Source organism: Schistocerca americana, chromosome 7 (assembly GCF_021461395.2).
Source record: "Schistocerca americana isolate TAMUIC-IGC-003095 chromosome 7, iqSchAmer2.1, whole genome shotgun sequence".
Classification (NCBI taxonomy): Eukaryota; Metazoa; Arthropoda; class Insecta; order Orthoptera; family Acrididae; genus Schistocerca; species Schistocerca americana.
In genome coordinates, this window is record NC_060125.1 from 117,717,064 (window position 1) to 117,743,194 (window position 26,131).

Here is a 26,131-nt window from a genome sequence, read left to right on the forward strand (position 1 = left end):
CTGTATTTGCCTAGGATGCCCGGTACATTTGTCATTCTTACTGCCTGGGTAGCGATACACGGACTCCAGAATGAATTTTTCTTTATGCAGCGGAGAGTACACTTCCTGGTAGATTAAAACTGTGTGCCAGACTGGGACACGAACCCGGGATCTGTGCCTTTCCTTGGCAAGTGCTCTACGTACTGAGCTATCCAAGCACTACTCACGCCCCGTCCTCACAGCTTTACTTCCGCCAGTACCTCGTCTCCTACCTTCCAAACTTCACAGAAGCTCTGCTGCGAGCTTGTAGGACTACCACTCCTGTAAGGAAGGATATTGCAGAGGCATGCCTTAGCCGCATCCTGGGGGATGTTTTGAGAGTAAAATTTCGGTTTGCAGCGGGGTGTGCGCTGATATGAAAGTTCCTGGCAGATTAAAAGAGTGTGCCAGATCATCAGTGGTGAAAGTAAAGCTCCGACAACGGTTCGTGAGTCGTGCCTGGGTAATTCATTCGGTAGAGCCCCTGCTCGCAAAAGGCAGACGTCCCGGTTGCATATCCCTGCCCGGCACACAGTTTTAATGTGCCAGGAAGTTTCGATACATTGGCCTGCTGACTAGCGATTTTCATTAACTTTTTCGTATACGATATCAGTTTACAGAGCACTGCTGTTACATAAGACAATTCAGGCAATAACGCTCCGATTCTGTATTAATGTGGCGGGGAAGAAAACATACTGGCCTGCTTAACAGGTGATGCCGATACCACTGAATTCTTGTTCCTGCTGTGTTAGCAGACGCAGTCACATTTGTCTTGTAATTTTATGTGTATAGTTTTGTTGATACGACTGATGTAAACAGGCAGAATACGGCGCTGCAGTCGGAAACGCTTACATAAGGCAAGTGTGTGGCATAGTTGTTAGACCGGTTACTGCTGCTACAATGGCAAGTTATCAAGATTTCCGTGCGTCTGAACGTGGTGTTACAGTTGGCGCACGAGCGATGGCACACAGTATCTCCGAGGTAGCGACGAAATGGGAATTTTCCGTACGACCGTTTCACGAGGGTATCGTGAACATCAGGAATCCGGTAAAACATCAAATCTCTGACAACGCTGCGGCCGGAAAAAGATCCTGCAAGAACGTGACCGTCGACGACTGGAGAGAATCGTTCAACGTGACAGAAGTGCAACCCTTCCGCAAATTGCTGCAGATTTCAGTGCTGGGCCAAGAACAAGCGTCAGCGTGCGAACCATGCAACGAAACATCATCGATATGGGCTATCGGACCCGAAGACCCACTCGTTACCCTTGATGACCGCACTACACAAAGCTTTGTGCCTGCCTGGGCCCGTCAACTCCGTCATTGGACTGTTGATGACTGGGAACATGTTGCCTGGTCGGACGAGTATTATCGTATCAAACTGTATCGAGCGGGTGGACGTGAACGGTTATGGAGACAGCCTCATGAATCCATGGACCCTGCATGTCAGCAGGGGAATTTCAAGCTGGTGGAGGCTCTGTGATGGTGAGAGGCGTATGCAGTTGTAGTGATATGGGACAACTGACACGTCTAGATACAACTCTGACAGGTGACACGTATGTAAGCACCCTGTCTCATCACCTGCATCCATTCATGTCCGTTGTGCGTTCCGACAGACTTGGGCAATTCCAGCAGGACAACACGACACCCCCTACGTCCAGAATTGCTACAGAGTGGCTCCAGGAACAGTCTTCTAAGTTGAAACACTTCCAGTGCCCACCAAACTCCCCAGACATAAATATTATTGGGTATATCTGGGATACCTTGCAACGTGCTGTTCAGAACAGATGTCCATCCCCTCGTACTCTTACGGATTTATGGACACCCCTGCAGGATTCAGACATTGGTCGAGTCCATGCTACGTCGTGTTCCGTCACTTCTGCTGTCTCGCGGGGTCCAATACGCTATTAGGTAGATGTACCAGTTTCTATGGCTCTTCACTGTATGTCTTTCGTTAAAATTGACAAACTGGAATCTTTTACCATCATATTTTAACTTTTGGTTCAAATGGTTCAAATGTCTCTGAGCACTATGGGACTGAACATCTGAGGTCATCAGTCCCCTAGAACTTGTAACTACTTAAACCTAACTAACCTAAGGACATCACACACATCCATGCCCGAGGCAGGATTCGTACCTGCGACCGTAGCGGTCGCGCGGTTCCAGACTGTAGCGCCTAGAACCGCTCGGCCACTACGGCCGGCATATTTTTATTTTTATTTAGGTCAGTATGTCGTTAACGAAAAATGATACGAAGCTGGTGAAGATTTGTGGACAGGCCGCACCTTCGTTAGTGCTATATTCATGAATTAACTAGGAGAAAGCTTTCAGTACGGTACCAAAAGCAAATACGAAGCACGAAATTCACAGTAGTGTTTGTCTTATTTTTAAAATATTCTAACTAGAGCAGTTATTTATTACCTTTGTATTGTATTGTATGGAACTGGGGACCTAGAAACGACGGAGAGGCTTCGTCCCCACCGTATCCCTCAGTGGTACACAACCCCACAACAGGCTACAGCAGTCCACTCACCCTAGCGCCGCCCCACACCGAACCCAGTGTTATTGTGCTGTTCGGCCCCCAGTGGAATATACAGTGTGAATTTCTCCACCGTGGGTAAACTCTTGGGATTGATCGATGAGAGGACACGGAACAAACAAGGCTAATGAACTTATGTCCGGAAATGGACTGTTTTCATGCTAGATACTATCTATTCAATTATACTTTAAGATAGAGACAGCGGTCTAATACGCGCTGTGCTATGCCGCCACAATTATAGTATGCGTTGAAAATGGGTTCGACGTGCCTCAACACATGCGTTTACGCGCCGTTGTGCGTTCTGTCTCACACGTTCACATTGGCCAGGCTACATCCATGCAGTGTCAAATGCAGCACGAATACACTCTCCAGTTTTTCCACATCTGGACTGGGCTCTGCATGAAGGCTACTTCTGAGATGCCGCTATAACAGAAATCGCACGGGTTGAGATCCGGTGAACGAGCAGACCATGCAACTGCCGCCGGCCCCCCCCCCCCCTCCCCCCTCCGTCCGGCCCCGGCCCTTCGACTAGGGAAGACACGATTGAGATGCGTCCGGACGTTAACGGTGGAGTGGGCTGGAGCACCATCACGTACCAGTTACATAACACTTCTAATCACCGATGGCACTTCTTCCAGCAGGGCAGCAGGGGAGGCAAAGTCACCCGCAAGCAACACCGGTAGTTCCGGCCTCTTAGGCGACTTGGAAGGCAGACTGGTCCCAAAATAGGTCGCCAATTATCTCGGCCCACACATTACGGCTGCAGCGATGCTGATGATTCACTGTCACCACACCACGGGAGTTCTGCAAACCATCCCACAGATGACTGTTACGAAAGTTGAAGATACCACTCCACGTAAAGGTGCCTCATTTGTGAATAGGGTGGATGACACAAATCCCGGCATCGTGGTTGCCTGGTGAAGAAACCAGTGACAAAACTGCTGCCGATATGGGAAGTCTGTCTCTCGGAAGCCCTGCATACGCTGTAAGTGATAAGGGTAGTAACAACTATCATGGAGAATGTTGCACACGGTCGTCTGATTTACGCTGTACTGGCGAGCCAACTGCTTGGCACTGACACGGCGGTCGCCTTCGACGATGTTGATCACATTTTCTTCCAAGTCTGGTGTCCGAACGTTTCGGGTTGGTTCATCATGATTTACTGCTTCCCGAAACGACCCTGTCTCAGACAGACATTGAATGCTGTGGTGGTTGTCGGCGGTGATAGACCTCCTGACACGTCCTTGCTCCGTAAGTAAACGCCATATCGGTAAGCTCACGGCTAGAATACGGAACCATTGTGTACAACGCTTAATCACATCCACTACAAGCAAGAGAGGTGAATCGAACACAATATTACCAATTACTATGGCAGGAGAGGGCGCCAGGGCATCACATATGCGCCCTCTAGGAGGAAACCATTCATACTGTAATTGTTGTTGTATGGTATGAGGCCACAGTCTCTGTTCAAAAAATGGCTCTGAGCCCTATGGGACTTAACTGCTGAGGTCATCAGTCCCCTAGTACTTAGAACTACTTAAACCTAACTAACCTAACGACATCACACAGCCCGCATCTCGTGGTCGTGCGGTAGCGTTCTCGCTTCCCACGCCCGGGTTCCAGGGTTCGATCCCCGGCGGGGTCAGGGATTTTCTCTGCCTCGTGATGGCTGGGTGTTGTGTGCTGTCCTTAGGTTAGTTAGGTTTAAGTAGTTCTAAGTTCTAGGGGACTGATGACCATAGAAGTTAAGTCCCATAGTGCTCAGAGCCATTTGAACCATTTGACATCACACACATCCATGCTCGAGGCAGGATTCGAACTTGCGACCGTAGCGGTCGCGCGGCTCTAGACTGTAGCGCCCAGAACCGCTTGGCCACCCCGGCCGGCACAGTCTCTGTAACAAAGTATGATTGACTATGTAGTCTCTAGCATGGAAACCATGCATTTCCGGACATAAGTCATTATACGTTTTTTGTTCCGTATCCTCTCATCGATCAAAGCCTAGAGTTTGTACACGGTGGAAAAGGTCACTCTGTAGTGTGTCATATTGGGACTGTATGACATAACCTGGCAAGGTTTAACCTTAGTTCAGTTAAAGAAGAAAAATTACCGTAAAAATTTGGTGTGGTCGCCAATTTTTGCACTGTGGTAGGTGAGCGTGTCTACGTGTTTGGCTCTGAGCACTATGGGACTTAACTTCTGAGGTCATCAGTCCCCTAGAACTTAGAACTACTTACACGTAACTATCGTAAGGACATCACACACATCCATGCCCGAAACAGGATTCGAGCCTGCAACCGTAGCGGTCGCGTGGTAACAGGCTGTAGCGTCTAGAACCGCTCGTCCAGCACGGCTGGCTCTACGTGTTTCATGACACTAAAATCCCAACCGGTGGGATGTTAGTGGGGGCGGGGGGCGTTAAAATGTCCATTTTTTAATGTTTTCCTTGCAGCGGCTTCTAGAGAAAATGTTTCCCAGTAATAAACTAAATTACATTCAATTTCATACAAAACAATTCCTATAATATATTCTTCTCTACGCCTAACCGTTTTCGTGTTGTAGGCGCCGGAAAAATCGTAAATTATTAAGAGTGTTTTAATGGTATAACATTAATGTTCACTGTTAAATGCAATGGTTTGAGGATTAATATTGAATGTCGGTATCTCATTTAAGTGCAATAGAGCCGTCTTAAGGGATGAAATGTGTTCTGGGTTATGTGAATGGGTGGTGACGATGGGGGAGGGGAGAGGGGGGAGGGTCAGGTGGAGGGTGGAAGTGCGACGGAAGGTAGATCGCTGGATTGTGGTCATGCACTTCCCTCCTTCATAGGTCTGCAAACTAAAGAGTTAGCAGGTGATTTGCCAACCTCTCTACTCCACTATGTCACGAGAAGCAACTACAGGGCGTTTCACAATGCTGTGCCGACGTTCCACAGCGTCCATTACGAACCACTGGCAACACGGTGCGCGGATAATGAAATACGGCAAGTCCTTTGGCCTCGCCTTTCTTATACTTTATATATTCAGGTCATGTTGACGTATGCAATTAGAACACTTGTATCTAGTTAAGTAAGCACTGCAATCAATTTGATGATTATAAAAGAGGGCTGAAAGCGGCTGGGTACCGAGTTCATTGGTATCTGATTGCATGAAGTAATTTGAAGAGACACGACTGCGTTTGCGTGATTCTGCAGGTTTCCACGTAACGTTATTTCGTCGGCCTTCCTGCGAGATCCGTATCTGCGTATCTGTAACGAGCAGGAAAACTATTTGCCGCGATGGCTGAAATGGACCAACGTGACAGGACGCCCAACACACTATCGCCATTGCTTTTTTTTTTTTTTTTTTTTTTTTTTTTGCGCCACAGTCACCCACCCCAAGCTGGTTCCAGCTTGAGCGAAGAAACAGCGTCTTGGTTTAGACACTATATAAAATTCTCAAAGCTGTTTTATGTTCCAGAAAGTGCGTTAACACTATGTGGAATACAGATATGAGCTACTAATAGTACTGCCGGGCGGGTTGGCTGAGCGGTTCTAGGCGCTACTATCTGGAACCGCGCGACCGCTACAGTCCCAGGCTCGACTCCTGCCTCGAGAATGGATGTGTGCGATGTCCTTAGGTTATTTAGTTATAAGTAGTTCTAAGTTCTAGGAGACTGATGACCTCAGAAGTTAAGTCCCATATTGCTCAGAGCCATTTGCACCATTTTTTGAACTAATAGTACTAACGCAAGAAACGCATATTGGAATGAGTCTACATACATCTCTGCACACTATTCTACTCTGTTAGAGGGGAATGAGTATTTTTTTTTGTCATCAGTCTACTGACTGGTTTGATGCGGCCCGCCACGAATTCCTTTCCTGTGCTAACCTCTTCATCTCTGAGTAGCACTTGCAACCTACGTCCTCAATTATTTGCTTGACGTATTCCAATTTCTGTCTTCCTCTACAGTTTTTGCCCTCTACAGCTCCCTCTAGTACCATGGAAGTCATTCCCTTATGTCTTAGCAGATGTCCTATCATCCTGTCCCTTCTCCTTATCAGTGTTTTCCACATATTCCTTTCCTCTCCGATTCTGCGTAGAACCTCCTCATTCATTACCTTATCAGTCCACCTAATTTTCAACATTCGTCTATAGCACCACATCTCAAATGCTTCGATTCTCTTCTGTTCCGGTTTTCCCACAGTCCATGTTTCACTACCATACAATGCTGTACTCCAGACGTACATCCTCAGAAATTTCTTCCTCAAATTAAGGCCGGTATTTGATATTAGTAGACTTCTCTTGGCCAGAAATGCCTTTTTTGCCATAGCGAGTCTGCTTTTTATGTCCACCTTGCTCCGTCCGTGATCGGTTATTTTGCTGCCTAGGTAGCAGAATTCCTTAACTTCATTGACTTCGTGACCATCAATCCTGATGTTAAGTTTCTCGCTGTTCTCATTTCTACTACTTCTCATTACCTTCGTCTTTCTCCGATTTACTCTCAAACCATACTGTGTACTCATTAGACTGTTCATTCCGTTCAGCAGATCATTTAATTCTTCTTCACTTTCACTCAGGATAGCAATGTCATCAGCGAATCGTTTCATTGATATCCTTTCACCTTGTATTTTTATTCCACTCCTGAACCTTTCTTTTATTTCCATCATTGCTTCCTCGATGTACAGATTGAAGAGTAGGGGCGAAAGGCTACAGCCTTGTCTTACACCCTTCTTAATACGAGCACTTCGTTCTTGATCGTCCACTCATATTATTCCCTCTTGGTTGTTGTACATATTTATATGACCCGTCTCTCCCTATAGCTTGCCCCTACTTCTTTCAGAATCTCGAACAGCTTGCACCATTTTACACTCCTGGAAATGGAAAAAAGAACACATTGACACCGGTGTGTCAGACCCACCATACTTGCTCCGGACACTGCGAGAGGGCTGTACAAGCAATGATCACACGCACGGCACAGCGGACACACCAGGAACCGCGGTGTTGGCCGTCGAATGGCGCTAGCTGCACAGCATTTGTGCACCGCCGCCGTCAGTGTCAGCCAGTTTGCCGTGGCATACGGAGCTCCATCGCAGTCTTTAACACTGGTAGCATGCCGCGACAGCGTGGACGTGAACCGTATGTGCAGTTGACGGACTTTGAGCGAGGGCGTATAGTGGGCATGCGGGAGGCCGGGTGGACGTACCGCCGAATTGCTCAACACGTGGGGCGTGAGGTCTCCACAGTACATCGATGTTGTCGCCAGTGGTCGGCGGAAGGTGCACGTGCCCGTCGACCTGGGACCGGACCGCAGCGACGCACGGATGCACGCCAAGACCGTAGGATCCTACACAGTGCCGTAGGGGACCGCACCGCCACTTCCCAGCAAATTAGGGACACTGTTGCTCCTGGGGTATCGGCGAGGACCATTCGCAACCGTCTCCATGAAGCTGGGCTACGGTCCCGCACACCGTTAGGCAGTCTTCCGCTCACACCCCAACATCGTGCAGCCCGCCTCCAGTGGTGTCGCGACAGGCGTGAATGGAGGGACGAATGGAGACGTGTTGTCTTCAGCGATGAGAGTCGCTTCTGCCTTGGTGCCAATGATGGTCGTATGCGTGTTTGGCGCCGTGCAGGTGAGCGCCACAATCAGGACTGCATACGACCGAGGCACACAGGGCCAACACCCGGCATCATGGTGTGGGGAGCGATCTCCTACACTGGCCGTACACCACTGGTGATCGTCGAGGGGACACTGAATAGTGCACGGTACATCCAAACCGTCATCGAACCCATCGTTCTACCATTCCTAGACCGGCAAGGGAACTTGCTGTTCCAACAGGAAAATGCACGTCCGCATGTATCCCGTGCCACCCATCGTGCTCTAGAAGGTGTAAGTCAACTACCCTGGCCAGCAAGATCTCCGGATCTGTCCCCCATTGAGCATGTTTGGGACTGGATGAAGCGTCGTCTCACGCGGTCTGCACGTCCAGCACGAACGCTGGTCCAACTGAGGCGCCAGGTGGAAATGGCATGGCAAGCCGTTCCACAGGACTACATCCAGCATCTCTACGATCGTCTCCATGGGAGAATAACAGCCTGCATTGCTGCGAAAGGTGGATATACACTGTACTAGTGCCGACATTGTGCATGCTCTGTTGCCTGTGTCTATGTGCCTGTGGTTCTGTCAGTGTGATCATGTGATGTATCTGACCCCAGGAATGTGTCAATAAAGTTTCCCCTTCCTGGGACAATGAATTCACGGTGTTCTTATTTCAATTTCCAGGAGTGTATATTATCGAACGCTTTTTCCAGGTCGACAAATCCTATGAAAGTGTCTTGATTTTTCTTTAGCCTTGCTTCCATTATTAGCCGTAACGTCAGAATTGCCTCTCTCGTCCCTTTACTTTTCCTAAAGCCAAACTGATTGTCACCTAGCGCATTCTCAATTTTCTTTTCCATTCTTCTGTATATTATTCTTGTAAGCAGCTTCGATGCACGAGCTGTTAAGCTGATTGTGCGATAATTCTCGCACATGTCAGCTCTTGCCGTCTTCGGAATTGTGTGGATGACGCTTTTGCGAAAGTCAGATGGTATGTCGCCAGACTCATATATTATACACACCACGTGAATAGTCGTTTTGTTGCCACTTCCCCCAATGATTTTAGTAATTCTGATGGAATGTTATCTATCCCTTCTGCCTTATTTGACCGTAAGTCCTCCAAAGCTCTTTTAAATTGCGATTTTAATACTGGATCCCCTATCTCTTCTAAATCGACTCCTGTTTCGTCTTCTATCACATCAGACAAATCTTCACCCTCATAGAGGCTTTCAATGTATTCTTTCCACCTATCTGCTCTCTCCTCTGCATTTAACAGTGGAATTCCCGTTGCACTCTTAATGTCACCACCGTTGCTTGTAATGTCACCAACGGTTGTTTTGACTTTCCTGTATGCTGAGTCTGTCCTTCCGACAATCATATGTTTTTCGATGTCTTCACATTTTTCCTGCAGCTATTTCGTCTTAGCTTCCCTGCACTTGCTATTTATTTCATCCCTCAGCGCCTTGTATTTCTGTATTCCTGATTTTCCCTGAACGTCTTTGTGCTTCCTCCTTTCATCAATCAACTAAAGTATTTCTTCTGTTACCCATGGTTTCTTCGCAGCTACCTTCTTTGTACCTACGTTTTCCTTCCCAACTTCTGTGATGGCCCTTTTTAGACATGTCCATTCCTCTTCAACTGTACTGCCTACTGTGCCATTCCTTATTGTTGTATCTATAGCGTTAGAGAACTTCAAACGTATCTCGTCATTCCTTAGTACTTCCGTATCCCACTTCTTTGCGTATTGATTCTTCCTGACTAATGTCTTGAACTTCAGCCTACTCTTCATCACTACTATATTGTAATCTGAGTCTATATCTGCTCCTGGGTACGCCTTACAATCCAGTATCTGATTTCGGAATCTCTGTCTGACCATGATGTAATCTGATCGAAATCTTCCCGTATCTCCCGGCCTTTTCCAAGTATACCTCCTCCTCTTGTGATTCTTGAAGAGGGTATTCGCTATTACTAGCTGAAACTTGTTACAGAACTTAATTAGTCTTTCTCCTCTTTCATTCCTTGTCCCAAGCCCATATTCTCCTGTAACCTTTTCTTCTACTCCTTCCCCTACAACTGCATTCCAGTCGCCCATGACTATTAGATTTTCGTCCCCCTTTACATACTGCATTACCCTTTCAGTATCCTCATATACTTTATCTGTTTATCTTCAGCTTGCGACGTCGGCATGTATACCTGAACTATCGTTGTCGGTGTTGGTCTGCTGTCGATTCTGGTTAGAACAACCCGGTCACTGAACTGTCCACATTAACACACCCTCTGCCCTACCTTCCTATTCATAACGAACCCTACTCCTGTTAGACCACGCCGGCCGCGGTGGTCTCGCGGTTCTAGGCACGCAGTCCGGAACCGTGCGACTGCTACGGTCGCAGGTTCGAATCCTGCCTCGGGCATGGATGTGTGTGATGTCCTTAGGTTAGTTAGGTTTAAGTAGTTTTAAGTTCTAGGGGACTGATGACCACAGCAGTTGAGTCCCATAGTGCTCAGAGCCATTTGAACCATTTGTTATACCATTTTCTGCTGCTGTTGATATTACCCGATACTCATCTGACCAGAAATTCTTGTCTTCCTTCCACTTCACTTCACTGACCCCTACTATATCTAGATTGAGCCTTTGCATTTCCCCTTTCAGATTTTCTAGTTTCCCTACCATGTTCAAGCTTCTGACATTCCACGCCCCGACTCGTAGAACGTTATCCTTTCGTAGATTATTCAGTCCTTTTCTCATGGTAACGTCCCCCTTGGCAGTCCCCTCCCTGAGATCCGAATGGGGGACTATTCCGGAATCTTTTGCCAATGGAGAGATCATCATGACACTTCTTCAATTACAGGCCACATGTCCTGTGGATACACGTTACGTGTCTTTAATGCAATGGTTTCCATTGCCTTTTGCATCCTCATGTCGTTGAGCATTGCTGATTCTTCCGCCTATAGGGGCAATTTCCCACCCCTAGGACAAGAGAGTGCCCTGAACATCTATCCGCTCCTCCGCCCTCTTTGACAAGGCCGCTGGCAGAATGAGGCTGACTTCTTATGCCGGAAGTCTTCGGCTGCCAATGCTGATTATTTATCAAAATTTAGGGAGTGGCGGGGATCGAACCCGGGACCGAAGACGTTTTGATTATGAATCAAAGACGCTACCCCCCTTTTTTTTTTTTTTTTTTGCATTTCGTTCGTCGTTGATCGATGTGTTTGGTCGCTGCGGACGTCCCATGACATCCGTTAAAGTTCGTTTGTTGATCCTTATACTCAGTTTTTTTTATTAGAGAGACCAACCAGCTCTCTGACCGAACACGCTGAGCTACCGTGCCGGCTTCCCTAGACCACGGGTCTTAGTCATCCTTTACTACAGCTGCAGCGTCTTTCCGAGAAAGGCGATTTTCCCCACCAAGAGCGTCACTCGCCTGTCATGTTACAGGCAGACTTCAGTGATCTTATGTGAGCAGACAAAATAACATCACTGACATCGTGTTTACATAACTGAGTTATTTTCACTTTATTAAATGAATACTTATTTTCAGCTCTTATGTGAACCTCTATGTAAAACACGTTCCTATAACCAATGTCTGAGAAGTGTGGTTAATATGATGGTGGTCAGTGGCCACTGTATTGTCGCTGGGAAAGGTTTCCGCGATCGGGTCAATTATGTGCAGTTTTGTTGTTGTTAGTGGTGAATTAATGAGATGCCATTTAAGTTACAGCTTTTCTCTGACTATTAATGTGTTCCAGATAGCATAAATATCTTCCACTCAGGACCTGCTCGCACTTGTAGAGTGGGCTGCACTCAGTGAAGCCACTTACACCATACACGCCACAGTATATTTTTCAAGGTGGGTGTGAATGTGACTGTTAGAACGGGGCTGAACTTGTTCAAATCTGGAGGAGTAATCTGGTGTAATATCTGAAGTTATATAACACCGAGGTGAACTAATTTTGTTGCAAAGGGAAACAGTTTCATCTCTGGGACTCATCGCATATTGGAAGAGCTGCAGTTTGATACCCTTCAAGATGTGTAAGGAATTCCAGCCATTGGTAGTAGAGACAGGGAAATCGACATTGTTAATTACATATTTACGGCATGTTACACTTGCAACAGTGTGGTTGACAACTGACAGCTCCTGCTTGCTAAGTTTTTACGTAATAGCTTACTTAACAGCTGCAAATAAGTACTTATTTAATAAACTGAAAATAACTCCACTATATAAACTGAAGCACAGTAAAGTTATTTCGTCTGTTCATAAGAGAACTGGACAGGGAATGCTCGGGAGGTATAGGTGTGTAAACTGAAAGGCAAGCAGTGCTCCTGGTGGAACAAACTGACTTTCCCAGAAGACACTGCAGCTGCTATACAGGATGAGTAAGAATGAATTTCCCTTCATCGGCAGAGAGATTTGCGTAGACTCCGTCCACGTGCATTTCTTGCATTTGTATTATTAGTAACCCATGCCCCCCCCCCCCCTCCACGATCGCGCAATGCTTCACTTGTGGTTCACAAAGTGATCTGTGGCAGTGAAGTACATGACCACAGTTTGTTGACCTCCCTTCCTTCTCACTTCCACCCCCCACCCACACCCTCTCTCCATATGCTTACATCCCCAGAAAACAATCTATTCGTTAATAAGGTTCTGCCGCACATAGATATTGTACAAACATATAATATCAATCAACGGAAAATCCAGGATGGAATAATGACCATATAGAGGAGATGAGTCATAGGCACAACGAAAAGACTGCTTAACATGTGAGCTTTCAGCCAAAAGCCCTTTTTCTTAAGTAGACAACACATACAAGCCCAACTCACATGCACATGACCACTGTCTCTGTCCAATGAGACTGTACTGGAAGCAACTGTTAATGATGGAAGAAGCAGTCTGGGTGGTGGGATTAAGGAGGAGAATAGAGTCGGGAGGGGGAGGGATAGCAGGGTAGGGGTGGGGGTGTAAAGTGCTGTTTGTGGGAGGGCATGCAGGGACATGGTGGAAGCAGCATAGGGCGGGTATGTGCAGTGAGGAGATTTGGGGAAGGTGGGGGGGAGGCGGCAGAGGAGAGAAATAGAGAGGTAAAAGGAGACTGTGGGTGTGTTCGCGGAATATAAGGCTATGTAGTGCTGGAGTGAGACCAGGTGGGTGAAGGACAGGGACTAACGGAGGTTGAGACCATAGGAGTTACAGGAACCTAGGATATAGTGCAGGGAGACTTCTCAATGGCACCCATGGGCGTCTCTTCTGAAGTGACGAAGAATCCCTCTCCACATATACCAGGGGTCTCACTGAGGCGTTCACAGACCGAAATTATCCTCCCAACCTTGACAGAAACAGATCTCCTGTGCCTTATCTCTCCATTCGCCCAACAACTGTTAGAGTCTCACTGTCTTGCCACAAAGGAGAATTCCTGTTGTGGCTAAGTACCACCTAGGAGTGGAGCAACTGAATCATGTTGTTCACCAGGGTTTAGACTACCTATTGTCACCCCCTGAAATGAGGAATATCCTACCCACTATCCTTCCTATCCCTCCCAAAGTGGTATTCTGCCACTCACCAAACCTACACAATATCCTTGTCCATCCCCACTCCAACCCTTTGCGCCGTGTCTCATATCCGTGTAACAGATGTAGATGCGAGACCAGTCCCATAAATACTCGCACCACTGTCTACTCCAGTCCAGTCACAAGCACCACCTATCCCATCAAAGGCATGGCGAAAGCAGTCATTTGATCTGCAAGCTAAGCTGCAACCACTGTGCTGCATTCTATGTGGGCATGACAACCAACTAGCTGCCTTTCCACATGAATGCCCACTGACAAACTGTGGCCAAGAGACAGCTGGACAACCTAGTTGCTCAGCATGCAGCCCAACAACATTCTTCACTTCCACGACTGCTTCACATTCTGTGCCATCTGGATTCTTCCTACCAACACCATCTTTTCTCAACTGTGCAACTGGGAACCTCCCTGCAATACGTTTCTATAAGCCCTCTGGCCTCAACATTCGCTAGCCCCTGGCCTTCACCCACCTGTCCTTTTCCTTCTGTCATACCATCACTACACAGCCTTCTTGTAGTAACCACAACCAACAGCGAGAACGCCTTGGGCTGCGGATCGGAGCCGCCAGGCGGGGAAGCCGCCGGCGGTGGAGCACGCACCACCGGGTAAACACAGGACGAGTCAGACGAGACACCAACGACAAATGACAACAACCGGCCACGACCGACTATGAGCGACACAACAAGGAAGAGATAAACAACGGAGGCTTGTGGAAATCACAACACCAAACACCAAACGTAAATCCACTCGGAACCAGAGCTAGGCAAATGTCAACAACGAGCAACGACCAGAACGCAGTACCACCGAGATAGAAACGAAATCCAGAGCGAGTACCAGACTGGCTGGACTAGGGCAGAGCGGCTATTGGCCACTGTCTGCACGTTGCTTAGCGGTGGTGCCCTCGCCGCGCGAGAGCCGCTGCGCGCGCGGAATAGCCGCCGCGGAGGCTGACCACGTCAATTTGTTCTGCCGCGTGTTCGACTTCCGCGGCGGAAGGTACTAGACTTCTATTCCACCAAAACACCCACTGTCTCCTTTTTCCCTTCTTTTCTGTCCCCCCCTCCCCCCCCCCCCCCCCCGCCTGAACCATCTGACTGCATCTACATGCCCTGCCCTGCCCTACCCTACCCCCACCATGTCCCTGCATGCTCCCACAAATAGCACCTTATGCTACCCCCCCCCCCTCCTCCCCACCTTAGCCTCACACTTAATCTCGCCACCAAGACTGCTTCTCTCATCATGAACAGTTGATTGCTGTATTGCCTCAGTGGCCAGAGGCTGTGGTCATGTGTGTGAGAGTTAGGGCTGCGTGAATCTGCGCGTGTTGCCTACTTTAAAAAGAGGGCTTTTGACCAATAGCTCACATGTTTAGCAGTCTTTTGTAGCACCTGTATCCCAGTATCAATCTATCGTTTTCATAATATTGTCTGTCATTAACATTTAATATTTGTTTTTAACCAACTTCGTTTACAGATAACATCGATTTTAAACCGTTAGAATAATATTTTTAGTACTTCGTGATTTTTCCATCCCCTGCTACGCAGATACCATTAGCCCTAGAGAAAAATGAATGCAGATTAATGTTTTAGTGGGAAACATTTTCGCTAGAATTATTGAAGACAGAAATGACCTTTAAACGCCCCCCACCTTCATGCTCAGTCCTTTCGAGCACGGTGCCCAACAACATTCTTTACGTCCATGAATGCTTTACAGCCTGCGCCATCTGGATTCTTCCTATCAATACTGGCTTTTCTGAGCTATGAGGATGGGAACTCTCCCTGGAATATATCGTGTTCCCATAACCCCTCTGTCCTCAACCTTCGTTACTCCCTGTCCTACACCCAGCATTTTTAGTATGTTATTCATGATACTCCATCCTACCACTGTACAAAAATTTGCTACCACACCAATTTTTCGCGTATTTGGCCTTTTTGGTCTTCGTTGCCTGGGATATCTGCCAGGAAGTTCTGTATGTGAGAAGTTTGGACTGAGCGTGCTAACTGCTAGCATTTCCGAAGGCCAGAGCTGGGTGAGGCTACTGCCGATAGCGCACAATAGGGCTGACCAACGCTTCCGACAGTGTGGAAGCCCTACTGAGGAAGTTGCCGTACCTAAGGCTGGTAAAGATCTTCGTGCTCTTAAGTGTTATCATCCTATCGGCCGGCTTCCTGCACTGTGGACGATTTTCGAGGGGCCACACCAAAGGTGCCTCCTCCACCACGTGGATGCAGAGAGTTTGCCCCCCCCCCCCCCCCCCCCCGAGGGGCAGTTAACCTTGAGAGAAGCACCCAGTAACTTCTGAGGCACGTCGAAGACGTGACAGAGCCAGTCGAGCGACGGGATGACTTTGAAGCGGCGTTTGTGGATGACAAGTTCTTTCTAGTCCGCGTGACACCAGTGTTCCGTACACAGAATCTTGGTGCACGTGTTTCATCGTCGCACGTGCGCTTCCTGAAACTCCACATGGAAGGCTGGGCACTCAACAAGGTTCCGTACTAGGTCTCCTGCTGTACATTCAGGATAAAAATCAGTCCGCGCTGTATCCGCGCATGTAGCTCCCTCACTAATCCGACGACGGGGCAGTATTTACGTGCAGCATGGTTTATCAGCTGAGGCAGCACAGACTTTAGTCCCCTGCGACAACTTGATTTTAAGGGCAGCGAAATGCAGGTTGGTATTTAATGCAGGGATGAGCCACGCATTTTTAGTACCGAGACGCTCAGTCACTGTGGACTTGCGACAGACAAGTATTCTACGTTGTGGATGGATCTGTGCAGTAGAGAATCACGTCTAAGTACTAGAGTGTTACTCTCTAAGATCTGAGGGCAACAGCGGTGAGGAGGCTGCACCGGCTCTACCCACTGCTAAACCCGACGTCTACACAACCTTGGAGTTGTTACTATGATAGATCGTCAAATGCATATGATGCATTTTCTTCGTTGCTATGCATGTTGGCTAATTATGATCACATGTATTGGAAATGGTAGCAAATATATGTTTGTTTTATAGCAGCTCGTGGTTTTATACAAGAATGACGAAACATATCAGTGTTCCACGGCAGATGTGTCGAGAAACCAAAGATAACCATGAAACTCCACTTTCCAATACCCGATGTCCGTGTCTTGATCATAAGGCTCTCCTTTGTGAACTGCAACTGCATTGATTGTTAAAGGCAAGTGGATGCGTAATCTCACCTAAAATCTCCTGTTGAGGAAGCCACTTTCTCACTAGCACGTTATCTGGTATATCGGGAATGGTTTCTTCTTCCCACTTCCACACCACTCGCTGCGGTATCTCTCTAAAAGCGTCGATGAATGCCTGTCTCCTGTGTTCTGGCATTGAGCTGCTTTTCACGTTAGAGCCCAGATTGAAGTAAATCACACCATGTTTGGCTTCGTCCAGAAATTTCTTGATATCCTGCACACAAAGGCAAAAGAAATTTGTAGTTTTCCATGAAGACTCCATAACTCCTCTATGACGAACTATCTATAAAATCGTTTTTAATAAGTTTATAAAAGTTACTGTTTTATGACATTTCTCTTCATGAATAGTGTTGTAAAATAATATTTTCGCGCGGGGAAATTTGACGATCAAATAGTTTCAACATTTATACCTCATGGGCTTTTGATAAAATATAGTTCTGCCAGAAATGAAAACAAAATCCGTTTCCAAGCTTATTAACCGTCCATCTCTCGTCAGCGGATAGAAATTCAGATCGGTTTATCTTAATTGGACAGAAGAGAAGTAGATACAGAGCGACAGACAAATGTGCGCTTTTGTACCATACAAGTTAGAAACTGCGGAAGCCAAAATGTCTTAGAGACTACAACTTTAGTTTTATACATCAGTAATACTGCATCTAAGACCAAATTAGTTAGACCTACCTGAGGCGGTGGTTTTGTTGTTTCCTGTACATGCAATCCCGTCACTTCAATAACGTTGGGTACATTTGGTCTCGGGTAATGTCCACTGGAATGAACGGCTAAAAGCAGCAAACTGTAGTTCCGTTCCACTTCGTAGACTGAAGGTGGCTCTGCACCGAAGTGTTGCCTCATAATTGATTCTTGAGTTGGCAGTACTGTGGTCTGCCAGAAAACCAGGAATCTTAGGACGAAGTAAGTGTTGTACAGCCTCTGCCAGAAATTCATGTGGTCGGTGTACCCAATAAAGACATCTGGCAGATAGGCTGGATTTATGGGGTTTCCTATGGCGTAGTAGGCCGGCACCATAGCCGGTAGTGTCAGGAAGCCAACCATCGGAGGGCACCCCACCTTGTGGATCAGCCCGTAGTAGCACTGATACGGAAGCCTCTCGATGATTACGAGATCGAAGCGATGTTCAGACCTGCAAACGTTTCAGGAACATTAGCATTTTCACTACTACTGTATAAAGTACTATCGCCTATTTTTTCTTGCGGTTTTTCCTATATCACTGTAACAATCTTTTCTTTGTTGTTACACACAATACTTTTTGTCTGTACTCCCACATTAAAATACGCTGCGGTTGCAGATGGGAGGTCTCACTCGTTATGCACTATCTAGAATCGTGTACTTCTTTCCGCTTTTCTTCTCAAATTGTTGATTTAAGACTTTACAATAACACAGCCAAATACTCTACAAACATGTGTGTCTTTGATCGCTGGCATGAGAATGAATATCTTTACACAACAGGAAGCAAAATCAAATATTCTGAGGTGACACATTCATTCCGGTGATCACAGTTGAAAAATTTTCTTTTGAAAATGGAGAAATGAATTCTTGTTGCAAGAATTGATGAAGAATTTTAATGAAGAAGGAAGATTAAATAGTTACCTAATTCTTGACTTTCGGAAGATTTGTAATGAATCATTAAGTAATGCATAATGAACACGCCAACGACATTATTAGTTACCCTACATGACCGAAGAATCCCGCTCTAGAAAGTCTGTTACATCAGTCTAGACCAGAGGCCGCAAAACTTTATTGTCAGCGGACCGTATAAATGACAAAATAACGAAAACATGCCAGTGCGTCATTCTGTACAATACTTGCAAGCCAGAACGAAAGCTCTGGGAAAAGAAGACGAAAAACTAAGTTAAGCATGTAATGGGTGGAAGCATGTAATGCATAGGAAACAAGGATAAGCAACACATTTACTAAAAAATTATGAAATAAGCGACGTTAGCAAACAGACAGTTACATCAGATCTAGAATGCACATATCCGAATCTCACAAACTAATCAGCAAAAACGTCAATAAAATTTGTGAAAGTGACGTCATGCTTTCTACTTAACATCAATGGTTGGTTTAGTACTGCTGCATCTAATCAAAAGAACTGCTTTGAAATGTTCATCAGTCGATTTCCTTCGATGTATCGGCTTCACATACTTAATTTTTGAAAATTTTTGCTCACGGGCATACCATACCAGTAGCAAATTTCTTCAGTTTCGGAAACTCAACATCAGTTAAACAGCGGTAAAATTCAGAAGTTTTCCTGCTCGTTCGACAAGTCATTTGCATGCAAATCAGTGCGCTTTAACTTAGTTCAACTGGCACATCATCAAGGTTACAGCCAAACGGATTTTGGAACAGATGATTGTCACTCGCAGTTTTGCCAAGATCTGAAAATATCCCCAAAAATGCTTTTTCTAGTCACGAATATTTTTTTTTACGGAAAATCGAGGTTGACGTCTTCGGTTATTGTAGCATAAAACTTCCTGAAACAGTAAAAAGTGGGAAAAGTTCTCCCCTTCCAGTTGTGCTACAAACTATAACAGCTTTCTTCGAAATCCTCCGACTATGCTGTAGAGATCACATAAGACGTTATCCTTTTCTTGTCGCTGATCAAAAATGACAACTTTGGCAGTCAGTCAGGTAGCATCCGATAGCTGTGGCTGAGTTCTATCTTGTTCATTGAGAAAGACATCTATTTTGCTTTGGAGCTTGTAAAAAACGAAACAGGACTTTACTGCAACTAAGCCACCTCGCTGCTGTGTTATAAGGCAAGTCACAGATTTTAGACTCAGTTTCTGCAACCGAAGCCTGGAACTGACTGATTACTGCAACGCCTCGAATGAAGTTCGCAGCATAAACGACTGGTTTCAGTACACCAGAGCGCCTTCTTATGTACGATACTGTGTACGAACCGAGAGCCCAGATCTGCCCCAGCAAACCATCGCTCACTCCACCCACGTTTTTTTCCTCTCTCAGCTGTAACACATCGAAGCTGATTCCACTAAAAATTATACTCTTGCACAATTTTTCCACTTTCATGAAAGTAGCTTTTGCTATTGTCGTTGCCATACATGCTGCAAACGGATACCAACTGTTCCATTATCTGTGGCCGAGCGGTTCTAGGCGCTTCAGTCTGGAACCGCGCGACCGCTACTGTCGCAGGTTCGAATCCTGCCCTGGGCATGGATGTGTGTGATGTCCTTAGGTTAGTTAGGTTTAAGTAGTTCTAAGTTCTAGGGGACTGATGACCTCAGATGTTAAGTCCCATAGTGCTCAGAGCCATTTGAACCATTTTTTTAATGTTCCGTTATCTGAAAGCCTAAACTGGCACCACGAATGAACAAGAGAAGTTGTGACGTACTCGAGAGATCAGTAAACCTATCCAGCGTCAGGAAATGGTTTAAGAAGTTTCTAGCCCTCTCGCGTGTCTGTAGCACTATTCTTCCTCCAACTTCTTCTGCGATCCACAGAACTGAAGTTGCAGAAAGGCTGATACTTCTAAAGAAATCAGATTTCTTTGGACACTAATCATTTATTGCTTACATAACACACCCTTTGATACACTTGCCGTCGATAAAAGGTTTTCTCCATTCTGCCACCTTGTGCACATTTTATAACTTGCACGAGTGACGGATTCTTTTCCAGAAAACTTTCTCATGAAGAGATTTCTAAATTAAGTTTCACGGACTCACATTTCTCAGAGCATCTCTTTCCAGAAGACTTTGAATGTATCGATAGATGTTCTGTGTCATCTATATACAGTAATTTAAAACTGAACAGCATATATTTAAGGCACATAGCAACCAAGAGGTCTGCACACGTATAAAGACCTCGTAGTATTTTAAAAAATAAAATCTGAATTTGAAATGTATAACAAAGTCTCGTGTTCCATAATTTTTATCAGGCAAACTGAAGAACTGTCGGCGGGCCGGATGAACTGACGTAACGAGCCGTATTCGCCCATAGGGCTGTAGTTAGGTCTTCCCAGTTCCAGAACAGCACACTGAAAAATCCAGACATACACTCAGGTGACAAGTCAGGGGATAGTGAGTGGTATGCACATATACCGATGGCGGCAGTAGCGCGCACACAGGGTATAAAAGGCCAGTGCATTTGTGGAGCTGTCATTTGTGCTCAGGCGATTCGTGTGAAAAGGCTTTCCACATGATTCTGACCGCACGACGGGAATCAAGGGATTTTGATCGCGGAATGGTAGTTGGAGCTTGATGCATGCGACATTCTTTTCCGGAAACCGTTAGGAAATTCAATATTGCGACATCCACAGTGACAAGAGTGTGCCGGGAATATCAAATTCCAACCATTACTTCTTATCATGGATAGTGCAGTGGCTGACGCCCTTCATTTAACGACTGAGAGCAGCGGCCTTTGCATATAGTTGTCAGAGCTAACAGACAACCAACACCACGTGAAATAATCTCAGAAATCAATGTGGGACGTACGACAAACGTTTCCGCGGCGAAATTTGGCGTTAATGGGCTAAGGCAGCAGACGACCAATGCGAGTGCCTTTGCTAACAGCACGGCATCACCTGCACAGCTTCTCCTGGGCTCGTTGGTTGGTTGGTTTGGGGGAGGCGACCAAACATGGGGGTCATCGGTCCCGTCGTATTAGGGAAGGATGGGGAAGGAAGTCGGCCGTTCCCTTTCGAAGGAATCGTCGCGGCAGTTGCTTCAAGCGATTTAGGGTAATAACAGAAAACCTGAATCAGGATGCCCGGACGCGGGTTTGAACCGTCGCCCTCCCAAATGCGAGTCCAGTGTGCTAACCACTGCGCTGCCTCGCTCGGTCCTGGGCTCGTGCCCATATCGGTTGGACCCTAGACGACTGGAAAAACGTGTCCTGCTTGCATGACCCCCGATTATGGTTGGTCAGAGCTGATGGTAAGGTTCGAGCAGACTCCACGAAACCATGGACCGAAGTTGTCAACAAGGCACTGTGCAAGTTAGTGATTCCTCCATAATGGTGTGGACTGTGTTTACATGGAATGGACTGTATCTCCTGGTCCAGATGATTATTGACCGGAAACGGTTACTTTGGCTACTTGGAGACCATTTGCAGCCATTCATGGACTTCATGTTCGCAAACAACGAAGAAAATTTTATGGATAATAATGTGTCATACAACCGGACCACAGTCGATCACCAATGGTCTGAAGAACCTTCTGGACGGTTCGAGCGAATGGTTAGGCCACCCACATCGCTTGACATGAATCCCATCGAATATTTATGGAACATAAAAGAGAGGTCAGTTCGTGGACAAAATCCTGCACCGGCTATGGAGGCAGTATGACACAATATTTCTGCAAGAGTCTTCCAGCGACTTGTTGAGTCCGTTCCACGTGGTGTTGCTGCACTACGCCGGGCGAATGTAGGTCGGACACGATATTGGGACGTATCCCGTGACTTTTGTCACCTAGGTGTATAACAACAAGCACAGGCATGAAAAGAGTTGAAAACTTCATTCTACGCAGTGTGAGTAATTTATTAAAGACGTATCGCGCGACCGTTGAAAGCATTACACAACTGAACATTATTTGTGTAGTATAATGGAGAAGGAATATGTATTTCTCTGGTGAGTTTCTGGTGTAGTCTAGCTCCTGTATAATCTAGTATATAATAAAGAAGGCTTGTAACTCATCCATTACTATTGTTCTTCTGTTATACAAGTATGACCTAATATTAGCACAGTAATAACTGAATGCCTCACGAATTGTTCCAGAGCAATATTGTACCATTAGTCATCTGTACCTTCGAATTTCTTTAACATTCACAAGAATGCTGTAGGGGAAGATTTCTTCCCTAGAGATGCTCCTGGTTTCCCGATGAAACGTCCACGCTGGGAAACTGATAGTGAAACATCTTACACATTCAGATGTGCTGTTAACATGCAAATATGAACATCTTTGTGCTCTATGATATATTACCAGAATTAGTTTTCATAAATCTAATGTGTAATTTAAAATACTGATATAAAATTATTATTTATCCTAAGTTGAAAAATTGATCGTTATTAAAAAAGGTAACAGTGGAAACAACGAATTTATTTTAATGCTTAATGGTCTGAGGATGATTGCTGTGACTACCGAAATGTGTATTACAATCTAATAATTCCGATAATTTATCAGTGATTAAACATTCTTCAAAAGAAGTAGATCACGGTAGATCTTTCAGCTGTGAACTAGTATCATAGATTGAAAATGCGACATTCGTAACCCAAACAACACACAAAAACTGAAGCAGAGTACACGGAAGTATCAATAAATGAAGTGACTGTACCCCTGACGTCACTACGACGTGGTAAGAACACTCCGCATGCTACCCATGACCTGAAACTTGGCGCGCTCGATATGACGAACATGGTTTCTCCATCTTTATGATAGGCAAAGAAAACATTAGTGAACACAGTGCTGTTTAAGGGATCATCTGGACGCAAAGCACATGTTTGGACTGGCACAGGAGAGGTACGGTGGTTGGAGTCCTGTAGTTCGCGCAAATGACCACTATAAAATATTGCGTGTGCTGGGAGAACAGTTCTAGACCACATCGCGTTCCCCCTGAAAGTCACCCCTGTTCCCCCCCGCACTCTCATTTATGCACAATTCCTCCTTTCACGTCCTATTCCCCCTCTCCTCTGTGTGTGTGTCCAGATGCATTTTTAACCCTTTCGTGAGCAATGGAATACGTAATTTCCTCTTCAAGGAATCCGTTTCTGGCCTTAGCGTATGCTGTTCCGACCTCCGTATGGTTCTGCCATATAGCGGAAAGTACACGGTACTATTTACAATCGGAAGTTCGCACCATTATAGCCATCTTGGATTCCTCCAAGACATGAGGGTTGGTGTGCATCCGCACTGAAAGAACGGATTCTTGGTCGGTGCACTGTATTGCCACATGTATATATGTGGTGTCTGTTCTTTCGATCATGTCTGAAATAAGGCTTTGAATAAATATTTGTACCGCCACTGGACATGTCCAAAAGAATAGTCGCCAGATATACAGGCGTAAAAGCTTGTCAATTTAGTTATGGTTTCTTCCTATCTGCTGTCTGGTTCAAATGGCTCTGAGCACTATGCGACTTAACTTCTGAGGTCATCAGTCGCCTAGAACTCCGAACTAATTAAACCTAACTAACCTAAGGACATCACACACATCCATGCCCGAGGCAGGATTCGAACCTGCGACCGTAGCGGTCGCTCGGCTCCAGACTGTAGCGCCTAGAACCGCAGAGCCGTATCTGCTGTTTCCTATTTATTGTAAAATGTGTTTTATTTACATTTCCTATGGCCATCACCTGCAATGTTTGATTTTGTTAGTGGGAACTATTCTTTCTGCCGCCTTTCTGGTGGCGTATTTTTTTCGAAATCTCTAGAATGAACATTTCTGTATGCTGCTGCATTTATTTGAGAGTTTCGACTCAACAGATTTAAAAAATAGTACACAGATCAGTATATTACTAAAGACTGTCAAATTATCATATCAAACCAAGCGCTTGCCTATGTTAAATTTCTCATAGTATTATTTTACCCTGTTCTGTTCTTTCCAGATCTCAGCAATCTGAAACGTATAAAATTTTTTGGAACATTGTTCCAGGAAAAACAGATCTATTAATATTATTATTATTATTAAATATTATTATTAAATAAACACAGTCATGATCACATTTAAGATGTTAATTTTTATTTTTTAGCCGGCCGGAGTGGCCGAGCGGTTGTAGGCGCTACAGTGTGGAACCGCGCTACCGCTACGGCCGCAGGTTCAAATTCTGCCTCGGGCATGGATGTGTGTGATGTCCTTAGGTTAGTTAGATTTAAGTAGTTCTAAGTTATAGGGGACTGATGACCACTGCAGTTAAGTCCCATAGTGCTCAGACCCATTTGAACCATTTTTTAAATTTTTTAGATGACTGTTTAGACCTTCTCCATGCCAGCACAGACGGACCTTCTTAACGCCAGCGATTCCTACTGTCGTCAAGGAATGTAGATCTTTTATGATCTCTTAGAAGATCGAAACCGGTCATCTAAAATATAAAAATTAAAAACCTAAATTCAATGACGACTGTGTTTACAAAATAAGTTATAATAATAAACATGTTGATGTGTATATTATTTTCATTAACTAATTAACGTGATTCAGGAAACAAAGGAGATGAATGTGTTTTCACTGAAGTGAATGTTTTAGATGACACACTCACAAATGATTCAAATCATGGTGGAGCAAGATGCTTTTGTTGATGAACTTGGCACTAATCATTTGCGCTTCCTACTAATGCCAGCGCCAGTATGTTGGAAAGTGAAAGCGAAAGGACGTTTACCCTATGCCCCTTCGAGTTACGGAAAATAGTTATTTTTAAGCAAAGACATTCGGATGTCAGTTGTAGGACGAAGTTGAAACGAGCAGTTTGGCATTGTTGCCAAATTCCACCCTCTCACAGCCAGGTATGGAGCTGTAGACGTGGCAACATCAAAATTAAATTATGGAAATTTAAATATGCAAATTAATTAATTTAATTATGCTAGTTAGCTCCCCCTGTCCCCTCCCTTCCATCTCTCCCTCCTGCCCTCTTCACGGGAATATCGAATTTTTGAGGAAATTTCGAATTTTGGAGGGAATTTCTTGCTACCAAGGCTGTGCTGGCATCAAATACCAATGGCGGGAATTTCAAATTCGGGTGGGAATTTTTTTTCACTCATGTGACCAGAATTGGTGGGAGAGGTTCGTCTGTGCTCAACTGTTGTTGTGAGACCATCATGATGTGAAGGAGAGAGTGGCTTTCAACAAGTGTATTACATGTACAGATTAGAGGGAGGACTGTAGCCATAGCTCACTACACGGTGGGTGGAAGTCTATGATGATGGAAGAGTGTAGGAAAAAGAAGCAGAAGGATTCGGTTCAGCGGATTGTGGCAATGCAGATGGATGGAGCCAAGAGGCATGTTGCAACAAACACATAATCACACACAAATGCAAATTGCTGAGATATTCTACATAAATCATTCTCTCTTCCAAAACGGAAGAAGCTGGTAGTTTATACTAATTTGCTTCAGTGGAAGCATATTCGTACATCTAATATATACTACTGAAAGACAAAGTGCTCATCTCCATCCATTTCGACCTGCCGCAATCCATCCTGCCATCGCACCATCAGTCGCTCACTATCCTTGTTGCTGTGCGGAATTGGTTCTATCGAAGAGGGGTTGGGTTGTT

General features: G+C 45.6%; 1 protein-coding gene across 1 annotated transcript in view; it reads right to left on the reverse strand.

Moving 5' to 3' along the window:
• Window positions 1-26,131, reverse strand: part of LOC124621979 (UDP-glycosyltransferase UGT5-like) — a 151,489-nt gene that overhangs the window by 15,981 nt on the left and 109,377 nt on the right. The window contains exons 4-5 of the mRNA XM_047147516.1: window positions 17,581-18,040; window positions 16,891-17,113 (exon numbers count right to left, since the gene is read on the reverse strand). Of these exons, the coding sequence (XP_047003472.1) occupies window positions 16,891-17,113; window positions 17,581-18,040 (683 nt within the window). The remainder of the gene's footprint in view (window positions 1-16,890; window positions 17,114-17,580; window positions 18,041-26,131) is intronic.